The sequence below is a fragment of the Passer domesticus genome, chromosome 8 (assembly GCF_036417665.1).
Source record: "Passer domesticus isolate bPasDom1 chromosome 8, bPasDom1.hap1, whole genome shotgun sequence".
NCBI lineage: Eukaryota > Metazoa > Chordata > Aves > Passeriformes > Passeridae > Passer > Passer domesticus.
The window spans coordinates 51,893,617-51,911,292 of NC_087481.1; the positions used below are offsets into that span (position 1 = coordinate 51,893,617).

Sequence of the window (17,676 nt, forward strand, 5' to 3'; positions counted from 1 at the left end):
TGCACAATCAATAGTGTCTGCTGAGATTTAGGGAGCTGCATTCAGCTACCACCTCTGCTTAGAAAAAATGCAGTATATCACACTGGACTGCAGCAAATTAGGCTTTTTGACCTTTTGTTCTCAGCATTACAGCACAGTACCTACTTCTGCAATGGCAGCATTGTTTAGAAGAACATCTGTGGTTGAGCTTTTCATATATATATATCTATATATCCTTACATATCCTTATATATCCTTATACATATACTTTTTATGTCTAAAATTATCTATATCTTGCTCTCATTACAATATAGTCATTTAAAATATACTATAATAAGAATTAAATATTTTAATTAAGTTTTTAAGTTATAAATAACTTTTTAACAAATACTATAAAATATTATAGTTTGTAGGACAAATATCTCAGGTAACTGCCATAACAGTTTTTGCATTTTTAATTGCATAGAGTTGTATTGTGCCGATTTAATCAAGAAATTAAAAAATTAAAAACTCCCTAACAGCATCAAAAGTCTGTCCTTTACATACATATAACACAGACAGATTTCACATCAAACCTTCATGTTCACATTCATGCCTTTTGATTCCTTATTTCCCAGTATCAATGGATCATAATCATAGATTTGATTCAGATTTAATACCACAAAGCTTACATCAGCCAAAGGAACTCCCAGTGCAAGTAACCAGGAGTTGTATATCCAGCTATACCCAGTGTGATTCCAGGGGATGGACTCCTGGATGCCATGACCTTTAGAAAATCAGTGTCTGAGATAAGGGCATCCTGATTTACTTATTAACTCTGCTCCCTGAACAATTCTGAATACTCAAATTTCTCCTTCTACTCTGTCATCTTGTAAACTCAGCAATGTAAGAAAGGGGATGTGCTCCCATGGACTACTAAAGCAAATCAGAATACAATAAGATGCAACAAAGTCATAACCATGAGAAATCTGCACACTGTGGTAATGCCAGACAAATCCAGACACTTCAGGCTCCTGCAGGAAATATCTATGGCTACTGCAGGCAACCCATGTTATCAGAGTCACAAACCAAATGCTGCATTGCAGCCCTTACCTCATCACATGAATACATTCTGGCTCCTTGGTGAAGCTGTAGGCGTAGCCACTGGATGTTGTGCCAAAATCAATAGCCACAACAACAAGAAATAACTGTTCTACAGCCTCGTCTGCATCAGAGTCCTTCTGTTAAACAGCAGAAGCAAAACAGATCACTTATCAGAATCATTGTAACCTGTCACAAGTTCTGCTCTGCAAGACCAGCATATCTCTTCAGTGAAAATGAGGATTTCCCTAGATTTGCCCTTGTGACTGAAGTTGATAGCAGAAAGCTGCACATTCCAATGGAATTGGAAATTAAATACATGACTAAACATGAATGCTACAACCTTTTATAGGTAATTTTCTATACAAAGCTTCCTTCATACTAGTTTCTGGAATACTTCTTATCCTGTATTTTAAAACTTATGGTTTTGGGGCTGGTTTGGTTGTTTTTCTTAAACTGATCAACTGAAGAATTTGTCCATCAATGTGATATATTTGGGACCTACTTCGTGGTTTTGGGAGTTAACTATATCATAAGTATGAACATGAAATAGTAATACCATTCAGAAATAATGGAGACAAACCTAAGCTTTATATCACACATTATAAAGAAGAATTTATATAACACCTGTTTAGCCAGCACTCCATGCTGCACTCCTCCTGCCTGTGCTGGAATGTGGGAAGCTGTTCAGCTGCTCGTGATGAATTTGGATCTTTATCCCTGCCTTTTACCTGTAATCCTGCAACCCCTGAAAAGCACAGTCAAGGGCAATATGCTCCAGACCCTTCACCAGCCTTGTTGCCCTAAATCCAGCAGGGCTGCTCAGCCTGGACTCCCAGAAACACTTGGAAGCAACTGATGTTACCTTTCACAGACCAGCTGCCACATGGCCTCCCTCTATGGGCAGTGTTCCACCACAGATCTCTGTTAATTCCACACCTCCCACTTCCTGCACATTCCTGTTGTACCCCTACATTTTCCAAGATCACTCCACACACCTTCTACTTGAAATGGAGAAACAAGAGCAACAAGTTTTGGTCTCCAATCATAAAAGATTTGTTTGGATTCTCCTAATAAAAGTTTTTCAACCAGGACAATGTCTTCCTCAAAGAGTTTAAGGAGCAAATCTAACTGAAATATGATGTAATTCATCAGTATGACAGAAGTAAAAGAGGAATTTCAAGAGTATGTAGAGAAAGAAGGGAGTAAGAGCCAAAAACTATGGGAGAGAGCACTGGAAATCCTGAAGATGAGTTTTTGCACAATTCTGAACTGGAATCAGAAAGCTCAGGCAGTGTTCCACCATAGGCTGCAAGGATAAAAATGTGTTCTGAACCCAACCCCTTGCAATAACATGAAATACATTGTGCATGTACTGCGTTACAATCATACAGGTAATCTTAAAAAAGGGTGGGAGTTTTAATAGGAGTTTGTCAACAAAATTAGCATGATGTACAAGAGATTAAAACACACTACCTATAGGGACACGGTCTTGGTTCAAAAAGCTTACAGAAGCAGCTATTTTCCTTAAGAAATAAAACCAGTTACTTCTATTTTGAGCTTCTACCTCTCTCTCTCTCACAGCAGATTATTTTCTCTTAGAATTTGGGTGTTACTGTTGAGTACCATATAGATCTTTCTTTTTTTCTGAAAAGAAGACTTTTCAAGGGCTGCCCAAACAAATCAGTGATAAAGACAGGGACAGACCTGGGGAACCCTCAGGATCAAGAAGTGTTTGATATAAAAATATGTAGGTGCAAGTCTATGAGTTTAGCAAATGAAAAACAGCAAAACCAGAAGCCAAATGAAAGGAATCACAGCTCTGTCAAGAACTCCAGTGTGACCAAAATCTCACTTAATACTATGGATAGCATAGAGGGGATCAGTACGGAGGAAATGACAATTCTAAAGAAATTATGTCCCACTATACAGGCAGGAGAAGGCATTGTAAGCATGCAGCATAAGTTAAGGGTGCATTTCTTACCACAATGTGTGATGGAGACAGTGGAGTTATTCCAGGGTCTCCCAAGCTTTTGGCTGGTGATGAGTAAGCAGATGTGGAAACTGCATCTAAAGGGAAACAAACACCCATCAGTGTCAGCCAGCAGAATGAGCGAATACAACAGTTACTTTGCACACTGCTAAACTGTTTTCCAGTTGTAAAGAATCTGCTAAAACACAAAGCCAGTTCCACAGCTGCCATCTAAAACATGTTTTGCCTTTAAAACATGCTAAGACACAACTGCTGTTTAGATTTTAAAACGTCTGACCTTCATGACTATTAACATCCTTTTATTACATTGTCATGTACAATCTTAAAAGTCTTCCTAAACATATTCAAAAACCATAGTTGGTACAAGCAGCTTGAGCACCACACACTACCTAGGATTTGAATGTATGAATGCAGAAACTCAACACAAGCTGTGAGATCCAAAAGGACAGATCTATTTAGAAGAAAAAGGAGTTGAGAGCAACTGGAGAAAGCAGGAAGAGTAAGCTGAAATTCGTCCATCCTGAGCCTTTATTCTGAAACTTTCCCAATGCTGTCTCTGTTTTTATCCTTCACTACACTCTGCATTGGAACATCCTGCAGCTGTTAATACTACTGCAGGACAGAATCCAGCTGGGAAAAAGGAAAGCATTATTAACAAGTCATCAAAGAAATATTTCTACCCGGCATACAATACCAAAACTTCATTTAAAGGCACAGACCAAATTAGTGACAAATACTGTAATGCACTAATTTTATTTTTCATTATTTTATTTAAATTGTTGATGATAGAAAATGAAATTACTTAAATTAAGCAGTGATGGCTTAGATGGATTTATATATTATCTGTACTCCAATGAAGAATGCAATAGTTTATCAAAATAGAATGTAGAAAAGGTACCACACACCCTGTCCATGCTCATACCCCTCTTCTCCAAATTAAGCCCTAAAAGCTTACTGAATTATTTTCCACAGAATACAAGCTATAATTAGATGTACAGCAGAATGATGTAATAGGCCTCTGAACATTAATAATAATAATTAAATAATAAGTCATACATTTCAATGCATTTTTATCACCTACTTGGATGCATCACAAGCATTTATTTATAGCATGTAATTCCTAGACACAACTGACAATTCAGAGCATCACTCTCTAAGATGACACTGGAGCTGCTCTCCAAGACCTCATGATCATGCAGGGAAGAAGAGTAATCAAATATGTCTTGTTTCCCAGGGAAGATTCAAAAACCCTGCAGTGGGCAAGTATGAGATAATTCAACTGCAGGGAAAAACATCTTCCTCTAAATCTTAATATTGCTCTTGAAACTTCATTTATTTCTTGCAGCTATAACATGCATATTCAGCCTGATCTTCAGAAGCATGTGCAGAAGCACAGTATTTGCATTTTCTACACAAGTTCTTCAGGAATATATTAAGTTACTCCTCTTGCAGTGAAGTACAAAAAGTCACAGGCCAAATGCGACAAGCACAGAATCTGCTCGGTTCATTAAGACATCTTTGGAACAGATGCTGTTATCAGCCTCCTTTGTGCCATTTTTACCTCTTAATTTTTGCACCAGAAACATGGTATTTATTTTAGAATTGAAGAACAGTATCTCCACACAGGAAAAAAAAATTAAATTACCAACTAAATATATTCCTTGCATCCTGCTGTAATTCCTGGCTGGACCTGCACCATACTTCCTGAGCAGACCAGGACATTGCAACACTGACTCAACATCTTTGGAAACCTGCACTTTACCCACACTTAGGATGCTGATTTGAAGCACAAAATGCAGACATCAAACCATGTGTTTTCAGTGATTCACTCTGCCACTAATTCTTATGGTTACCTGTTTCGGCACTCATGTTTCAGAGATGGCTGGGGCAGGTCCAGAGGAGGCCACAGAGATGAACACAGGGCTGGAGCAGCTCTGCTGTGCAGGCAGGCTGGGAGAGAAGGCTCCAGGGAGACCTTAGAGCACCTTCCAGTATCTAAAGGGGGCCTACAAAAGAGTCAGAAAGGGATGTTTTACAGGGGCAGCTAAGACAGGACAAAGGGTAAGGGCTTTAAAATGAACAAGGGTAGATTTCCATCAGGACATCATTTAGACATTTAGACATCGGGGTGAAATTCTTTACTGTGACAGTGGAGATGCACTGGCACAGGCTGTCCAGAGAAGCTGTGGCTGCCCCATCCCTGCAAGTGCTCAAAGCCAGGCTGGACAGGGCTTGGAGCAACCTGGTCCAGTGGAAGGTGTCCCTGCCCATTTCAGGGCATTGAAACAAGATGATCTCCAAGGTCCTTTCCAACCCCCAAGCTATTCTGTGTTTCTAAGATGCATTTTCCAACCTGTCTTCAGCTATCAGCCTTGAGAAGTTATTTATAGCTCTGTGTGCAACTCAGAAAATTCTCTGTGACAGGACACACATTTTCGTATCTCAGAGAGCAGTGAATAAATATCCAGAGCAATACTGACATCCAGCCAATGAAACCACTAACTTGGGTGGTGTCCTACCAAGAATTGATTCAAGCCAATTAATAAAAAAGACTCTTCCAAACCCATGACCATTCTGCACTGCATTCACAGCTCCGCCTGCAAATACCCAGCTAAATAAAATAATTCTGCAATGCATCCTGAATCTAATGCCAAAACTTCTCAACAAGTAGTGAAATGACTTTTAAAAGCAAATGAAAATAGGATATTTGTAACATTATACTATCTATCCCATCTGAACTGTGAGGTGTTAAAATATATTTGTCTACGTGGGGGCTTTCATATTTTGTTGAGTTAGTGTTTCCATGGTGAAAAAAATGTGCATGTGTAACATTTTTTACAGCTGTGTTCTGAAGAGCAATAAATGCATGGATATTCCAGGATATTTAAAAATCCCTTATCTCTTAAAGCACTGTGATTGGTTGATCTGACAGAAACAAAAGCATCTGTTCCAAACCAGAGAATGGAAAAGGGTTCCAAAGAACCTGATTTGCAAACACGAAACTGAACATTGATGCCTGGATAGGATCAGGGCATTTGGAACAGTTCTTAGAATCAGAATGACTTATTATGGCTTCTGCAACAAAAAAACATAATCAAGTCATGTTCTACATAGCTCAAGTTCCAGCTTTATCTCCATGTTTACTAAGGATCTTTATCTCTGTCAAACTACATGCTATGACAAAAACACAGCTAAACAGTATGCACTAAATAAACACTTAAATTCTTGCCAATTTACACACCAAATTAAACTAAGGAATCTGATTTAGGATCCAAATTAAATAAGTCCTCAAACAAACCAGTATTTAAAATAATCTTTTTTCTAAATATGATGCAAACTTCTTCAATAAAAATTCTTATGTTTACTTCTGATATGAATGTTAACTTGGAACATGGTTTGGGAAATTTCAACAAATGTATATAGACTAAATTTGAACACACACATTAAGATTTCTGACTTTAGTCCTAACCTAAGCAATTGCCAAAGAACACCTTGTACATTTCTAAGGTCAGAAGTTGAAGGGAAAACAGAGAAGGCTCGCACTTCCAGGCAGATTCCCAAACCATTACAGAATTAGTAAACTTATGAGATCAGAATATATTGTATTAATAATGAAATCACGTCCATTATCACATTAGCTCCAATTGCTGTTTAGCAGACTTAATTTAAATTAATTCTTCTTTTCATCTAAACAGATGCAGGAGTTTATTTTCTGTGGTTTCCTGCAATGCCTAATCTGTTTAGCTCTTTCTGTTTTTCAGTAAATGATCAGCAACGTTGTAAGTTTTGACAAAATGCAATGAAGGATTAACCTTTAAGTGTCAAAGAATGCAGACTAAAAGCAAAGTCCACAACATTTATAAAAACTTTGCTGATGCAGTGTGGATATTTCACTGATTCTGTGTTCAGCTGAATGTGACTTTCTGATAGATCTGGAGAGCAGGACGAAGCTCATTATTATTTAATTAGAAAGATCAGTTAATGGCAGCTGGAAGGCCATCAGTCTATTCTGAATTTTTGAGAGCTCCTGCCACACATTCCTATTCAGGACTGGATGAATGAACTTTAGGGAACTACCAAAACAGCCAGACATGGACCAATACAGTCCCAGATAATCAGTTTCAAGCCAGCAGCCAAAGAAGGGTGACTGCTGGACCTCCCAGCCACAAGCCACTAAGGTGGTACTCAAACAAAACAAAAAAATTCAGCAGCCACATAAAATCTTCTCTTTTCTGTTCAACTTTTCATCTGTATGTAATTCAGCTACATAAGGCGTCAGTAAAATTTTCTGCTTCACATATTATGGACCTTGTTCATCTCCCCAGTGGAGCAGATGCCAGAGCAGTGGATTCTGTCTAACCCAGGTGCCATAAACAATGGATAAGCTAAAGTGGGCTTTGTCACCAGGTAGAATTTTACAGGACAAGTAAATCAGGAACCTGGGAATCAGGGTGTGGGGCTGTGCAGCATAATGCCCAGAAATGCTGTCACACCAGGGAAGGGGGGGCATTTCTGAATGTGCCTCATGTCACCAGTTCTGTGTATGGAAGCGAAATGACTTTTTAAAAAAGAAGAAATAAGGATGCAAGCCCCATGTCTATCATCAGAAACCATTTCAGGCACATTCTGCACTACTTTAGAGCGATGACTACAAAAGCAAAGGCTTCACCAGAGAAGCTGCACTTTCCAAATCTTCTCAGACCTCACTCCCATGTGACTGGATCTCTCTCCTACAGCTGTTTCACAAATCAAAGCAAAGGAGCATCACTGTGATATTACCTCTGTAAGAACATGCCTGAACACCAGTGTGTGTTACATCCCAATCAACACAAGTCAATTTATATTTTCATCCTGACAGAGTGGCCACAAACCCAACACAAACTCTTCCCACAATTTTCTGAATCAACAACAGGATCAATATCATTCCCCATTTCAGATCACAGTTCCAGTATTCCAGTAAGTGTTTTCACAATAAAGACACCAGTGGGTCCCAGCACAGCCTTTTCCAGGCTCTCCCAAACTCCCAGCTGAGAGTGGCTGCAGGACACCACCCTGGCTCAAAAGGCAAGCTGCAATAACTCTTTTTGATTTGTGTAATGCACACACAGTGCTCCAAAAGCCAAATCATCCCAGCACTCAGCTATTTGTAGCCTGCTGAACCAGGTGCACAGGGGAAGTTGGGATGCATTAGACCTACTAAAAATGTCACTATTGCAGCTGATCTTTGTGGCTCCAATAAATCCATGTTAACTGAATTCACCATGAACACACTGAACATGTCACAAATCAAACACCTGCAAGTATCTCAAGGCCATTTGTCTGGAATTTCCAGCCATCCAGCATGTGGAAAAGGTGACTGCTGCTATGTGTATACACACTGCTCTGCTCTCAGTCAGGTTGCTGGTAATGCCAAAATCTTAGCCAAATTCTTTATTTCCCATTCAGGCACTACAACTGGATTTAAAATTTAGGAAAAAAGAAGGGGGAAAAAAGGGAAAAATAAGGATGTACTGAACCAAACATGGGTATAGATTAGCTATCAGGTAACAAAAGAATGGAATAAACCCATTTTTTTCATTCAAAATATTATAACCTTTTGAACATCAAAATAATTTTGACCCAAGCAAACCTTCCTAATGATGTTAGCACAAGAAAATAAGGGTTTACTATACTGCTGTTAGCTGGCAACTGCTGCACTGATGAAGAAAACCTTATTCAGCTTTTCCTATTGCTGAGATTTTCCTTTGCATTAAGCACAAAATGTCAGAACTTCCAAATGTAACGTGACAACCTAGAGCATTTACTGCAAATACAAAGATGGCCTTTTAAAATAATTACAGAACAATTAAAAAAGAGATGGAGAGAAGCAAATAAAAAAATCTTAAAATATTCTTATGCATAATGAAAAGATCCCATATGTCATATCAGAAGTAAGAACCTTCTGTTCCTACTGAAACCAATGGCACCACTGTTATGACCATCAATGGAATTAGAGTTCTTTGTTTTAAAATGCCAGTAGGCATCCAGCTGGTTTGCTGAAGACTGCAATGCACTTCTCTTCCATGAATACAGCCACAGCTAATCTCTGATACAAATCCAAGTTTCCTGATACCCTTTCATCATATCTGGTCCCTCAAAGAACTGGAATTCACTGCACTGATACCAATTAGAGCACAAGGATTTCCTAAGTTTAAAAAAAAATTAAAAATCTCCCAATACTTTGCACAGAATTCTAAAAATAAGACATGTTTTTCATTATAACTTTGACCTTTTCCATGTATTGCTTTTATACTGTCTTCCACCACAATCGTGCTTTGACTAGAGGAATTACATTTTTACTACACTATGAATGCTTTCTAAGGTAATTTTAAGATTTTGCCATTAAGTTAAGAGTATCAAAAATCAACCCCAGTTTCATCCCATCACTCTGTGGACAATATTCATTTTCCTGAGCCTCAGCTGCAAATGGAGACCAAAAGATGCCACCAATTTTCTGTGAACTTAATTTGAAATGAAAGAAACACGCAAGAACTCACAATAACCTTCTGAAAATGCCACATGGGCTATGTTCACTTCTCCTCTATTTGAGAGGACATAGGCTAAACTACTTTACCTACAAGTGACCTGACCTCCCTAATGCTTGGTAAGATGGACTAAAGCTGAGCAATCCCACACACTGGGTGTGTAATGCCCCAGCAGGTCCTCACCAACAGATAAATCTGCCCTTAAGCTGCCTTCAACTCAACCATCTACACTGCAAGGTCTCAAATCCAGCTCCACCTGGAATGACCTGAGATTTTGCAGCTTCTGTGATCAGCCAGCTCCTTTTTCCCTCCCATTCCCTTCCCCACGCCCTGATGGGATCCCAGTGTGCTCGAACCTGCTCATGCCCCTGAGCCTGGGGTGGGGGGAACTCACCATCAGTGCCCTGCAGGGATCCCTCTCTTCCCACATCCCAGCTCTTCCACAGCCATGCACTACTGCCAGGAGACACAACTCCAATCCTGCTTTACCTGCTGCAAAAGGCAGGCTACATGTTGTGATAAGGGTGGGTTAACAACAGAGTGGTAAAAGACAATTCTCCATGATTTCCCTAAATATTCCCTGACAGTTCTGTAAGAGACACCTTCAGTGCACACTAATTAAACTTTTCCTTCAACAAGCTCTTCTTTGAACTTGCATCCTCCACACTTCCTTGCACCATTTGCCTCTGAGCAAGCACTGTCTCTTCCTGTACCTCTCACCTCCTCCCTTGCTGCTTCCAGGAACACATAAGGAACAGAAAACAAAACCACAAGATGTACAGAACTTAGGTGAAAAGAACCTTCCTGGAAAAGGCTTCCTGATGTTTCTCCTTCATCGTCATGTCTGTCCTCACCTACCTCCTCTACTTGGCTCACTGCAAGGTTGTCAGGAATGGCACTACTAAGATTGTGCTCTAATTCCTAGGATCACACCCAAAACCAGAACATTTGTGATGTTAATCACTCTCTTTGAGAAAAACACCATTTCCCAGCTCAACTGGACTGGTTCACTGCTTTTCCTTTTTAAAAAACAAGATCAAAATATTACAGTTATAAACATGTTTTACTACAAGTTTCTATTTAAGAACCATGCCAAGATGCAATTGTACCCTGAAAAGAATGCAATCCTACTTTTCTCAATCAAGACATTCAAAGAATCACTGTTCATCTTTTCAGACTGTGCATCCAGCACACAGGAATAAGAACACTTTTATTATAAGAGCATTTGTTTACTTAGAAGGCAAAAAGGTTATTTAGTTTTCAAGCATTCCTAGATTCAAACAGCATCTTGCAATGCATCAAGCTGGATGAATGTAGTGACACCTTTTTCTTAAAACATGAATTGGGAAAAAAATTTGAATATGTTTGTCTTCATTTTGACAATCTTCTGGAAGGCTTAACATGATTCACACATTTACAGAGTCTTGACAAGAGAAAACCAACCCCTCTCATCAATTCAAAGGGGAAAAAAAAAGGATAACCATGGGGCAGGATAAAAAGAAAAGCCAAACTAGAATAGCCATTACTTATAGCAGTCAGCATGAGTGATGCTGTATATAAATCCCTCCATATTCTTCAAGGCTATTAAACCCTATTTTGTTCAAGGATGGAAAAATAAAAGAATAGTAACTGTGACAAAACATCAAATGTAGGTATCACATTTGAAAAGTCATTAGCAAAGTCATCTATGAAACCACAGTCTATGGCTATTGATTTATCTTCTGAGCAATATTTCATTGCTACATCAAAAACCAGATTTTCTTTATTTTTGGTCTCGAAAACACAGTTACCAGGCTTAAAGAAAAGCTGAAAGAAATAATACCTGATAAGAAGAAATTACCTGATTAGTATTTATACAGCAGATCACAAAATCATGGGGTCACCAAGCAAAATCCACTTGCAGAGGTTTTTATGCTAACACCCACCAGGGTTACGTCCAAGTGCCATGACAGTGCATGCACAGAGACCACAGTGACCAGCCAGAAAACCAACTGCAGATTTATACTGTCACGGTGACAAGCCCCTGGCACAACCTTCAAAGGAGCTCCTGTGGCTAAAACCCTAACAGGAGCGTAGCTGAGTAAGCAAGAGAGCTCCTACAAAAGGTTGATTTTTGAGTGCACCACTTCCATAGTGCCAATACTGAAAGCTTTTGTAAGTGGCATGCCCTGCCGTTCTGATTACTGCGAGTGCTCTACTCAGGTATCCATGGAAACTTGAGATAGATGTTAAATTTGTTGGATCTGTTTGCCATCAGGGAATGGGACTAGTTGCCAGCTAGTCCAGTGTAACCACAGGTATTGTGATCTTTTTTAATCATGGAGAAGCAATCAAGAGTCCTCAAATGACGCTGAAACTGACCGAATGGTCACATTTCCCAAACAATGACAAAAGGAGGGGCAAGGATGCACTGAGGAGCTGTTATTTTAATGGTGTTATTATCTCTCAGGAGAGAAAAATATCCCAATCCCTGTAATGAGGAGAGAGACACCCAAATAATCACTCTTTCAACCTCACAGGGAACAGGAAAAAAAAAGCATGCATGGATAGAAATGCACAGCACCTTGTAGGGACAGGTGGACATAGAGTACTCAGGACTGTAAAACCCTTTGAGAGAAACTGCTTCAACCCTAGAGGTTGGTTCTGAATAGCACTGAGAACTAGGGATGTATCCAGAAATGGACAAATTGAAGTTGTGTTCCCAGATCATTCCCTCTGGGCGAAGGAAGTAGCAAAAGGAGAATAATTTATCTCTGCTTCCTTCCCCAAGGAAACCAGTGCAGGTTGGGCAGGCTCCTGCAATAGGAACTGATTTTCTTCAGAGAGAGAATGTGAATTAACTCCCTCAAATGACATGGAATTGCTATTATTGAACTACATTCACATCCACACTTTTCTGGACTCCAACTGGTAATGATTAGTAGAAATCTCTCTCAATATTCCTCAGAAACTGCATCTGCAGAGCACAGCCTGCGAGTGCTGAGTTAAAAGCTAAAAGCCAAATCCTCTCCAGGTCTACCATTCTTGCAAATTTAGGTACCCTTGGAACTGATCCATGTGCTCAGAGCCTGCAAATCTGTAACAGAGCTGCTGATCTGGGCCAGGGAGCACCCATGACTCACAGGGGAGTGAGCCAGGGCAGGGGAGCACCAACACAGCTCACAAAGCCACTGGGGTGCCCTTGACACACCCTGTGCAGTCCTGGGTGAAGAACAAAGGCATTCTAGGCTTTCTGGCCACCATATTCTGAGGAGTTTCGTTTATTTATTTGCTTACTTCTTAGAAATGACTGCATTTTCCTCTTCATTTACATGAAAACGTTTCTCAAATCCCTCTGAGACAGCCTCTGAAGGAATTTCCTGTTTTAATACTGATTACTGACACAGATCACCACTGCCATACTAATTTTAAAACACTGCAAAGTTGCTGTTTTAATAGCAGTTCTAGCAAAATTTTAAACTTGCATTTGTTTATTTTAAATGCATATCACTATGATTCTTAACAGCACAGCACACGGGCCAGAGTTGACACATTTTGAATAATGAGAGCTATGCAGTGTTCTTCCAATATCAAAAATGTGCCTGGTCACTGAGAAAAGGCAGATTGGATGTAATGACCCAGGAGCCAGGACACTTGTCACAGCGAGGAAGAGGAAGCCTGCAGATGTGTCACAGGCATTTCAGATCACCAGGGCTCAGCCTTGGCAGCAGCATTCCCTCAGTGCAACGCCAACATCTGTGACCTTACAGCACCAAACAGCTGCACACTCTGCAGTGCAACATCTGTGAAGCAAGTGTACCATTTACAGCCACGGCCCTTGGACTTCAGAGCTCATCCCTGGAACAGACTCCAAGTCCTCCTGGCACCGCTCTCACCACTGCAGAAACACCAACCTGATGCAGCCTGGAGCTTCACCCATCCTTCTTTTCAACCAGCCAGACTATTTAATAGAAACGTGACAAGTGCCATACAAAATCTCAGTAATTATGTAAGAATTCATCTATGGATGGACAAACATTCCACTAAAGCTGCATAAAGAAAATATCAACAGCTAGTTCATTTAAGGAAAACAAAAAAAAGGAACAGATGCAAATGCCCCAAAAAGGTCATGCTGCTTCAAACCAAATTAAGGTCATGACTGTACTCATCCTCCTAATTGAAAGTAGCATTGTTTGCGTGCATTGTTTTTTATTCCTTTCACATTTTCTGGGAGCCAGCACAGCTTTTTTAAAATCCAAAAAGCCAATTTTCATTCTTCACAATACCTACAGACTAAAACAGCCACAGGGAGAGGTTTCTAAAACCATAACTGGTATGCTCTTTGAAGTCAAATACTTGTGAAATCCCATCTGACACATCGTCAAAAGGCAGAACCAATTCAGGTAGAGAAAACTGACACAACGGGATCCTTTAATATTATTGTTTTAAAGTAAAAAGTCTGTTCTTGAGATTTTTTTTTAAGAAAGGGATGGTTGCTTTGTGCATTTATAGAGAGAACAGGTGAAATCATAGTAGAGGGGAGCAAAAAGGAATTAATCCCTTGGAACAGCTTAGAAGAATAAGTAACTGGATTGTAACTTTAAAAAGAAAAAATGAAAAGAAATCCAGACTTCATTGCAACAGCAGATATTATGTCCAGAAGAGGCCTAAAAATATTTCAACAGCATTGCCGTGAAAGTGGGAGAAATTGGCCATGGCAGGTCACATCAACTCAACCAACAAAAGAAGTATTTGGCAGAAATAAAAGCACAAGATGAGACACCAGTCAAGTCCCATATAACCCCAACCACCAGTGACACAGTTAGAAAGCAAAACATATCCTAAACCCTGACATGTTCATGAAGGGATCAGGTCTTTTCTAGCAGAGGCAGCATTCTGGCCTTGCTGCACAGACCTGGCCTCCCAGAGGCTGCTCTAACGTGAGCTGACATCCAAGGCTGCAGCATCCTCTTCCAGCTCCTGGTCACAGTTACATTTGTCACAAACCCCGGTCACTCCCTGTGGACCAGCATAAAGCTCCTTTACCCAGAAATGCATCAGCTGGAAATGCCTCTGGACAGAACAGACCTCTTGGGGCCTCTCTACAGCTGACTGAAGCTTTGGGGAGACTTTGCAGGGACAGAGCCGGGCAGATCTGTTGAACACCAGGTGCTGTCCCCATGGGAGTGAACTAAACATTCAGACTGAAAGCTTACAGGGTGCCTGTCACGAAGGAAAACTTGTCAGCTCAACCAGCATTACCCAATTACAAGCCAAAGGCTTGAAAAATGCCAAAAATCAGTATAATTAGAAGCTTTACATGCAGTAGCTCCTGGGTATGAACAATTTCACTCACCAAGCTGCAGATACCGCAGTGCTGTGCTAAGTGGAGCTATAAAGATGATGGGCAGGCTCTGCATACAGCACTCAGCTATTTTACATACAGACATTTCTTTTATGCATTGTACTGTGCTGCAAGAAGTGGCTGCAGCTTCAATACTGTCAATACAACACACACTAAATCACACTTTATCCCTCAAGCCTTTTTTTCCCCTGACAGCCTCCGCATTCCAGCGCATGGAAAGAACATAAAGATTTCTGGCATCACAAATCATTGCTTTACTACCTGGTCTTCTGTCTTCTAACCAAATCCCTCCTGCACAGATTCTCCCTATGTCACAAGTTACTTCAGTTCAGTATTGCATTGCACCAACCTTGCAACTTGGCAGAAAACAAAACGTGATACCCTGTCATCTGAAAGACAAGTGAAACTGTCAGTCTATTCTTCCCTTTGTCAGCTGCACGCTAGAAAATTGTTACAGGTTACTTCAAACCAAACAGACATCAGAGACTCCATTTAGGAAGCATGGAGAGAACATTCAGCTAGTTTCTAAGTAGTGTTTTTTGGTTTAGTTCAGGGTTTTTTTAATGGACACTTTATGACTCTGTTATTCCACTTACACTGAAATTAAGCTGTGTCATTCAAAACGCTCCCCAAATCCTGCTATAATCAAACTTAAACTTTTCAGTTTCCTCACACATTTCTGCCAGCACCGTTGGCTCAGCATTGCAGTTTCCTCAAGCCTTCGCAGCACACAGTGAGGAAGAAGGCATGGAGAGATCGAATGAAATCAGGCTGAGTCTGCATTTCCCTTAGGGTTATTCACCCATATCATTTGTATCCTAGGAACCCTCTTCCCTCCCCCAGCTCCGCTCCCACACAAGGAGAGCCCACCCCGTCCTGCAAAGGCTGCGTTGTTTCCATCGGGCAGTGTAACCCCAAACGGATCAAACCCACAGCATCCTTGTTTCGGGCAAAACAAGATTCAGCTCAGCTCGGGTCAAGTCTGCAGAATCGGAGAAATGTGTGCCCCTTAACGTGGTAAACCAGCACCGGTGGGGGTTTCCCCCACCGCTACACCTCGCAGGGAGCTGCCGGGTCCCCGGGGCTGCGCCAGGATGCTCAGGCGCTCAGCCAGACAGCGCCGTCTCTCCCACCCGGCTGCCAGGTCTTTCTTTCCCAGCGCAGCAGGCTCCTCGCTATACAGGGGGGCTGCCTCTATGGCAGCAGCAGCCCCCGAGCTCCAGCCCGAGCCCTCCTCCCTCTGGCCGCTGCTGGGAAAGGGAGAGACCCCGACCCGCGGGGAGGACGCAGCCACAAAGGCCCGTCCGGCGGGGATGCCGCGCCCGCCGCAGCGCCCGGCGCCGGGCAGCGCGCCCGCCCCGCCGCACCCCGCCCGCCCGTGCCGCCGCATTGTTTTGTCACCTGGGTCCCCCCGCGGTGCGGCAGCGGCTCCCCGGGCACCGCACGTGGAGCAGCGGCGGCGCTGCCCGGCGGGCTGGGGCTCCGCACCGAGCCGCCGCCGCCTCAGCCCGCCCTGCCCGCGGGGCATCCCCCGAGCCGGGCACCGCGGGGCCGCCGGCCCGACCCTGCCCTGCCCCGCCCGCGCGGCCACAGCCGGGACATTGTCCGCCGCCTCCCGCCTCCCCCCGCTCCGGACGGGGCTCCAGACCGCTTCCCCCCACGAGCCGCGGCCGCCGGCAGCGCTCCTGCATTGCGGCGGGGCCCCCTCACCTGCGGCGCCGCTCCCCGCCTCCGACATGGCCCGGGGCCGCCGCGCTCGCCGGGGCACGGGCCGGCGGCGGAGCTGCGCTGCCCACCCGGGGGAGGCTCCGCCGCTCGCTGTAGTCCCCGCCCCGCTGCGCCTTCCTGCGGCCGGTGCGGAGCCGAGGGGAAGAGGCTGCCGGGCTTCCCGCGCCGGCTGCGGGCTGCGCCGCCCCGCCCCGCCCGGCCCGCAGCCGCACAAGGCGGGCACCGGCGGGGGCCGCCTGCGAGGGAGGGCCGGCCCGGCCCGGCCCCGATGCGGATTTCGCGGCCGCTGAAGCGGAAAGCCCTCCGCGGTGACAGCCGTAGAAAGAGACCCCTGTCCGCGGCCGGGGGTGACACCCCGGCTCAGCCCCGTGCGCCGGGAAAGGGAGCTGGGCTCCTGCGGAGACGGAGCGTGAGAAGGCTGCGAAGGCTGCCCCAGCTTGTCAGGGGTGTAGGTACAGCTAACCCGGACAGGGAGAGATCATGGACGGGTCCCCTGGCATCATGCCTTACGGGGTGGCTTGTACGGCATGGCATTCTTTATATTTGTCTTCAGAGTGAACTCTCCCGCATGGTTCTGCAGTGCTGTCAGGCCAAGAACTTCTTGTTTCCACTGATTGTTAGCTGCTTGTCTCCAGGACCTGGGAGAGAGACACCTCTACTGTCACTTGATCCATGGTGAAGTTTAAGAGTTTTCCAAACTAAGTGAGAAGCCATTACTAGCACAAGAGAATAAAAACAAGGCTGGAATCCTCCCACGAACAATCCTGAAGCCTGAAAAAGGCTTTTCCTCTTGTCCACCCGTGCTTCATGGTGTAATTGTCCTTTACTTTCCAGCCTCAGCAGCCATTCATCTTTTGAAAGCAGTGCTACTATTTCCCGTGAAATAAACAAGGACATTCACTCCAAGCACAGCCTCGGTCCTTGCTGACTCAGGAGGCCACTGGTATTCATGACAGTGTAAAATCCACACAAAGTTCTCCCAGATCCTATCACCAAAGCTGTTCCTCACACAAGGTGGGATACCCGTG

At 43.0% G+C, this 17,676-nt stretch overlaps 1 protein-coding gene across 2 annotated transcripts in view; it reads right to left on the reverse strand.

Moving 5' to 3' along the window:
* HSPA12A (heat shock protein family A (Hsp70) member 12A) overlaps window positions 1–16,851 on the reverse strand; it is a 51,518-nt gene extending 34,667 nt beyond the window's left edge. Inside the window, exons 1-4 of one of the 2 annotated variants that reach the window (XM_064431421.1) lie at window positions 16,631–16,851; window positions 4,906–5,058; window positions 3,044–3,129; window positions 1,072–1,196 (exon numbers count right to left, since the gene is read on the reverse strand). In XM_064431421.1, coding sequence (XP_064287491.1) covers window positions 1,072–1,196; window positions 3,044–3,129; window positions 4,906–4,921 — 227 coding nt within the window. In that variant the 5' untranslated portion in view covers window positions 4,922–5,058; window positions 16,631–16,851. Of the gene's footprint in view, window positions 1–1,071; window positions 1,200–3,043; window positions 3,130–4,905; window positions 5,059–16,630 lie in introns of both variants that reach the window. The other variant, XM_064431420.1, reaches the window with a different exon arrangement.
* Between the last annotated feature and the right edge of the window lie 825 nt (window positions 16,852–17,676).